General features: G+C 38.6%; 1 protein-coding gene across 1 annotated transcript; it reads left to right on the plus strand.

Moving 5' to 3' along the window:
* The first annotated feature begins 264 nt into the window (after positions 1 to 264).
* Positions 265 to 6867, plus strand: LOC106938676 (alpha-2-HS-glycoprotein). Its single transcript, XM_015020808.1, has 7 exons — positions 265 to 588; positions 1172 to 1282; positions 3089 to 3176; positions 3536 to 3702; positions 4188 to 4295; positions 5339 to 5425; positions 6101 to 6867. Exons 1-7 carry the CDS (start codon positions 361 to 363, stop codon positions 6584 to 6586), a joined length of 1275 nt encoding a protein of 424 aa, XP_014876294.1. The 5' UTR covers positions 265 to 360; the 3' UTR covers positions 6587 to 6867.
* Positions 6868 to 7553: the final 686 nt, after the last annotated feature.

Consider the following 7553-nt stretch of genomic DNA (forward strand, 5'->3'; position numbering starts at 1 on the left):
CACCAGGGCTAGAACAACAGGAACAAACTTTACGGGACAATCACTCTTTTGCATGGAGGCACAATTGTCTGGAAAGTAAAAATGCACTTTTGTATTATATCCAAACTTGATGATCTGAAATGAAATTCACAGCCCTTTAATTGCAAATTGAGCCATCAGTTGAATATCTAAGTGGTTAAAAGTACCACTTAGATATTCATTCACATATATCAGCCCCTCTGTTCTCAAACAAACATTGCCCTTGGCTTCCTTTCAGCGTTCTGTTTTTGATTCCAAAAGTCCTTTTCTGGCAGGAAGGCAAACACAGAAGAACAAACTTCAGCTCAGAGCCGTTAGCTTTCCGTCCGTACGTCTGCTGCCATGGACATCTGCACAGTTTTACTGCTAATATCGCTCGTGTCTTTTCACACTTTCCACGTGAACGGGGAGGGTTTTCTGCTGATGCCCATCGAGCTCGCTCCAGTTCCCTGTAACGACAAAGCTGTGGAGAAGCTTTCTCGCCTGGCTGTCACTTACATCAACGAGGATCGCACCGAAGGCTACAAGTTTGCCCTCAACCGCATCGCCAATGTCTACCTGCACGCTCAGGTCAGGTCAGCAAAAACATCAACAGCTAGTGGGAAGTTCTTCAGCTACACACAAAAAGTAGTGGAGTATAATGTCCAATAGACTTTGGCAGTGGTTTTGCTGCTCTGGGCCTAATAAAATAAACAGGAATGGGAAATCTGTAGCTAAAAACAACAGGAAATATTTGCTGTTTATGCTTTGCTGTAATCAGTTTCCTCTGAAGAATCTCACTTTTAATATTTGCTCAAATAAAATCCCTTTGAAGCCTAATAATAGATGGTCAGTAGGACTGGAGTAACTATAAATGAAGTCCAGGTCATTTCAGTACACACCTGCCTCTGCAAAGCGGTTTTATGAACTTTACGCTCTGCTGCTGAAGTCTAAGATCTAACTGTGAAATCGATCAGGGTTTAAGAGATATTATTTAACCTTCTAACCTAAAAGTAATCATTTATTTTCAGGGCTACGGCTAAAATCAATATCATACAATGTACAGCATATATGAGAGTTTCCATCTATGTGAACTATACACTCAGCGTTTGCCACTCAGGACCAGAGAGTGGCTCATGTAACCTGCTCCTTGTGTTTGCATTGTGAATAACAGGGACCAGGAGGTAACGTGTATTACCTGGACCTGGATGTCCTGGAGACCAAATGTCACATCGGCAGTCCAAAACCGTGGAAGCGCTGTGACGTCAGACCCTTCATGGAAACAGTAGGACACACACACACACGCACGCACGCACACACGCACGCACGCACGCACACACGCACGCACACACGGTTTGTTCAAATACAAATGTTTGCATTTGTGCTATACATCTCATCTTTTCGGACTTCTTTTCCTTTTTCATGGATGGAATTTTGTTGTTCATATTATTGATATATTTATTATAAACGATGCAGTTTTCCAATTTGTTGTTGCTTTAGCTTCATATTTAGGGTTGATATTCTGCTGAAAAGCAAGCCTTTGCATAGTTTCAAGTCTTTTGCAACCTCATAGGGTTTATTCCAGTACTGTTATGTATTTTTGCTCCATTTTAAAATCTACTCCATCTTGGTCTCATCTGATTAGCCCACCGTCTTCCACATGATTACTGCGACCCCAACATGATGGCAAAGTTTAAAAGAGATTTTTAAGGCTTTCTTCCAGAAATTATTTCTAATTTCCACTTAAATACATTGAAAATCTGAGTTTTAAGGTGACATCATGGCAAATATTTGAGACTGTGTACGTTAAAGAGTTTGTCAAGATGCATTACTGAACCTGCTTCTGAAAAGTGTTTATGAAATTTGTTGTCTTACTGAAAAAAAATTACTATTAAATTATTTTTAACCATAGTAACAACCGATTGAGGGAGTGTCTGTAGTGACTCTGCTTTTCTTAGAAATACATTAAAAGAATCTGCTGGGTTAGCTTGAACAATGGATGACACAGACGTCCAATAGGCCTTCCTACATTTCCCATGAGGGCAAGTTGCAGTTCCATAAGTCCTTTAAGCTTTTTGTGATGGATTACAAAATAAAACGATTACAGCAATATGATTGTATTAATTTTAGCCAGATAAAAACTGCTTCTAATGCTGATTACAAAACAAATATGTCCAGTTTTAATCTTTCTTACGGTGTTTTTATCTATAAAAAAAACACTTTGCTAAAGGTGCAGCTGGATGGCACTGATTTCTGAGAAGACGTCTAACTCACATTTTTTTCTATTGCTACTATTATTACAATGTTATAGACATTCTCTTTGCGATTTCCTGCGGCATATGCATGAAAATAAAACTGGGTCCAAGAGCAGTGTCACGGCCCCTGGCCTCTTGAGGCTGTGCAGGCTCCTTTTACTTCTGCAGGTTCAGCTGTGAGAGCACACCTTCCTGATTGGCTGCCTGGAGGCTACCGGACAGCAGCAACCCCGTTGGACCAGCAGAGGATTGCAAAGCCAATCAGATACTGAAACCTACAATTGAAACCATTCCTCCAGTGGGGCAGCTTGTAGGAAGAGGTTTTGTTAAGCTGTCAACCACCTTTGGTTTTGCTTATAACTGCTTTGGGCAGTTTTGAAATATTTTGTTTCTGCTTGTTCTGCTCCAGCTTGATTTTACTCAAGCTAGAAGCTCGTGTTTGGGAGGCTTGGTGCTCCCTTTGTGAGCTAGACTAGTTTGGGCATTTTGTCATTTAATTTGCATTCTTTAGTTTATTTTAGTCCTATTCTTGAGTGTTAATCAGGTTAAATTATATTGTGTTTTGGTTTTGTGAAACCATCTTTTTTGTTGTAATAAATCATTTGAAGTTTCACACTTCTTTATGTTACCTTCCCTGATCCTTTAGACTTTGGGGTCGTAACAAGCATGAGTGACAAGGGAACTTTAAACTTAATTGCCTTGAGTCATCTGAAGACATTTGTTCTGCTTTGAGGCCACTCTAGTTTAATTTTTGGATATGTTTTTTATATTAAACATTCAAAGCATTTATGACCTAGTGATTAAACCAGAGATCTTGTCTTTTTGATTCCTTTCAGCAAATCTCGGGTAACTGCAACACCACCATCCTGCACACACCAGAGGGTTACTCCTACCTCTACAGCTATGACTGCGCTCTTGTGCCAGGTAAAGCTTTTTATTATTAAACTCAATGAGCACAATACAGTAACATATCAACATATTTAAAAAAATTAAATACATAGCTTTGTTATGCGAAGAATGGCTGCTCTTTGTATCATATAAACTGTGTTGCTAAAGTTTCAGCTTTAGCAACACCAAATGTTTCTTTCTAAATCAGTTGTGGTCAAAACATAATCTGCTGATTTCAATCATTGTCCTTATTTTATTTTTTATTTCAATTTCACTATTTTTTTTCTGTAAACTCTACCTTGTGTTTTAACCCATGTCTTTATAGATCAATAAGCCCTATTGTTAGAACTACTAGATGTGCACAAGATCACTCAGGCAAGCTCTTGTTGCTGCAGATCCGCCAGAGAAGCTACAGCAGACTTGTCCAACTTGTCCCGTCCTGCTCTCCGTAGACAGCCCGGTGGCCATGGAAACCGCAGGGATCACTCTGGAGGCCTATAAGAGGCAGTCCACTCTGGGCGCTGGGCTTGGTGTGAAACGGGTCACCCGAGCTGCAGTTCAGGTACCGCAGTGGTTAATGCTGGCAGGAAACTAGGCTCCGCTCCTGAATCCATTGCTCAACAATGTATTGAGTGTTAGTTTTATGGGGAAACTGCACTGAAGATTAATCTTTGGGTGTGTTTGGGCAGACATTATAGGGCAGGCTTTTTCGCGTCTTTGGGCCAGTTGAAAAGCATTACCACTCAGCAGAAACTATAATGCAATGGAAGCACAAGGCTTCAAAGGATCAATGAGGATGTTTATGCCTGTATGGCTTGTGCAGCTTATGTTTGGGGAGCAAATACAGAACAGAACAGTTTCTTTGTAAACTAAATCTTTGTATATTGCCTCTCGTGGTAAATGACGGTGCAGCTGTGGGATGGAAACTAAAGGGTTATGGCCAGTGATGGTCATTACAGGACATTTCACATAAAAATACAACGGCTCTCCGACTGCCAGCACTTGTGAATGTATTTGTGCAGTTTGTCACATCATTTTATTACACAGAACGTGCCAAAAAAAGCGGTGTTTGTAGAGTACACGGTCCAGCAGTGTCCAGAGGGATTTACGGAGAGAGGGACCTGCCAGCGGCTGACTCTCAAATCAGACACACAGGTACTTCAGCAGGCACTAACCAGGTCAAACGTCAAAGGGTCGATCCATGAGTAACATCTGTGACTAATGTGTATGTTTATTTACTGCATCATTTTTTTTTCATTCCTCAGAGATGATCCTGCAGGAAAATATTAAATGTATTACAGTAAGATTGTTCTTCAACTTAGAAATCTGCTATTATGTATCATCTGTGTGCACAAATAAAAGTCAAATAAATTAGCATGTAAACTTGCACTATGAATGTGGAAAAGTCTAACCTTTAATTTGGGTACATGTAGTAATAATGCTCCCATTAAGAAATAACTTTCAGACAAAAATGACTCACATTTAGAGACACACTTGCACTGAAAATTATTATTAAATAAATACAATTTAATCATTTTTACTTGATAGTTTAGATTTTTTTTATTTTTATAAAAGATGAATTATGCCATGCTTCGTATAAATCTGACATGACACAGAGGCCAATTTATTCCACCAATCTCCAAAAATGGAAAGACAAGGAAACATGCTTTTTAACTAATGCAGATACAATAAATTATATTTTTCTTGTTTCTGCATTAGAGAACTGTCAGTTTTCTCAGTGTGGAATTGTTAGGCGAATGTACAAGGTGCTGTTATTCCCAGCAAAATCTTCCACAACCTCAGTCTAAAATTAAAAATAGTAATAAATAAGAGAACTAACACCCAACAAAGAATGAATGCACTGTGTTTTATGAATAGATTAAACAAAGTTGTTCCAGAGAGTAAATACTGCCGTCAACCCTCCTAACATTTTGAAGGTAATTTATGTTGTTGCCAAGCTTCAGTTTGCATCTTATTTGTTGTCACCTCAGCAATCCCTGGACATGTTTTTTTTTTTTTAACATGACAAGTTATTCTCTATTTTTAAGCTTTGAGTAGTTAAAAGGCTTCAGCTTAGGATTTTTTTTTCTTTTTTCTTATTTCAAAACTTTGGCAGGATTTATATTTATGCTGACACTCCATCTAAATACTTGAACAACTAATAAAAACACAAATTGTCTTTTTTCCCCTTCCCTCAGACGGCAGGTTTCTGTACAGGATCCGTGTACGGAGACATGAGCAAACACCCGGACGTCCAGGTGTCCTGTGAGATGTATAAGATACAGGTACAGTAACAAAAAATTCATGTTCTGTTGTTTTGTTGTATTTAACACCACATTATAGAGTCATTTCCATTGGAAACAACACAAATCAGTAATTAGCATGATTGGAACAAAGAGAAAGCATAAACAGAAAAGAATGTCGACATTTTTCAGCAAATTTTTCATTTGCAATTAAACAAATTTAAAATGAATAGCTTTTTTACCAACAAAATTGTAATAGAAATAATAAAAGAACCATGTGACATGAAATTACTTAAAACTTCAACAGAATGCAACATTCACATTACAAAGCACTAAAATGCCCATAATCCACCATGACATAGGAATAAATTGTTCAATAATTACTAATGTATGGTGAATTTTACACAAAATTGGGAAATATCAAACATGTTTCTTAGGGGACTTATAAATGTCCCCCTGTCAATTGTTGAAAGGTGATGTAAGCCTCATTCATCTGATTTATTTAGCAGATTTTTTTTCTTTCTTTGCTGTAAAATTTAACCATTTATATCTTATAATTATTGTAGAAATGTTTATGTCAATATTTAGCTTGCTGTTTTTAGCAGTAGTTTATGTGACTGTTTAGTGAACATACTGTTGCTTGGCACCCTCTCTGCTGCATGTCTGAACAAGCTGGTGATATGATAATTCAGTGGAATGTTATCCGTTTCTCTGCAGAACGTGGACATGGTCCAACCTGTAAAACCGCAAGTTCACGACCTCCCCATAGACCCCATGATCCCAACCTTTCCACCTCTGCCTGATGACCCTGTGATTGACCTGCAGCCCATTCCCTCTGACCCTCCAACTCCCGATGTCGCTCAGCCAGCTCCGATTGACCCCACAGCTATGCCCTCTCTTCCTACAGATCCCCCAGTTGTGGTTAACCCCTCCGTCCTTCTCTCTTCTTCCAGTGAGTCTGCTGAGAGAACAGTAAGCCAACAACAGCACACAAGGACTCTGGATTCTTCCTCTGAGGAAATTGGAGTCCTGGTGGCCCGGCTTCCACCGTTTAACTTCCGCTACCCGAGGCGTAAGCGTGACAAGAGGCAGAGCTTGACGGAGACTTCTCCCTCACACAGCCCGGTGTTCCTGTCTGATTTCCCCAGCGGGTCATCTCCTTTTCGATCCTGTCCTGGTCCGGCGCGATACGCCACAGCGTAACCAGTACTTCGCTGCTCAGAAATCCATTTACTCATGTATGATTTACCCACTGAGAGTCTGAACCGATAAACTGCTCCAATCCCTGTCACTGGAGGCTTGTAATAATTTGTGCTAATGAGAGGAAAGCATTTTTTTCTCTGTGGCCTTGAAGTGACCTCTCTTCTGTACTGTTGCTCCCAAAGCAGCTCAAACATGAATTTAAAAATGGTTACTCACATTTTAAGAGATTGTAATAAATCTCCAGTAAGCTACTTGAAGACAATAAAGAAGTTTGGATTTATTCTGTCTTTGTTTTTATTTTTCCATCTAAAAATATTGCTTTAGACCTGAATATTTCAACTGGTCAAATATTTAGTTTGATTTTGGCAAACCTATGCAAATATTTACTTTATTTTTAAAAAGTAATATCCCATTTTGAAAATGTTTATATTAAGTAATTTAACTGATGTTAGTATCAGAATATTTGTTTAATCTTCTGCCACTTATTATTTCTCTGTGGTATAATTACAACATATGTCTATATATCCAAGATGTGTGGGAAAGATAAAGGAACATGTTTTACAGGTGACAACCTTCACAACTCAAAATAGCATTTTGTGTAGCAATAACACTGAATAATAATAATAATAATAATAATAATAATAAAAACATCCTTAGTGCCTTGTATGAAAACTGCAATAACAGAAGATGGCAAAGGGTCAAAAGGACTAAACCCATCCATAGCCAAAGTTGGAAACAGCCAGGTATCGTAAAATGAACATAACAGTGCATTATTGTCTAAAACATAAAATAAAATACTTAACAACATAAAGTACAACATTTATGGCATGTTTTGTTCCAGAAATTGTGGCAGGAAACGACGAAATGGTAACGCAATATTAACTTTGAACAGCAGATGGCGGAAGTGAGCGTTAAAATTTATCTGCTAACAGAGCGTGTGGTTGCCAGTTAATCACTTCTGCGTCGT

Source organism: Poecilia latipinna, unplaced genomic scaffold, assembly GCF_001443285.1.
Source record: "Poecilia latipinna isolate Pla-1442-1.1 unplaced genomic scaffold, P_latipinna-1.0 Scaffold2665, whole genome shotgun sequence".
NCBI lineage: Eukaryota > Metazoa > Chordata > Actinopteri > Cyprinodontiformes > Poeciliidae > Poecilia > Poecilia latipinna.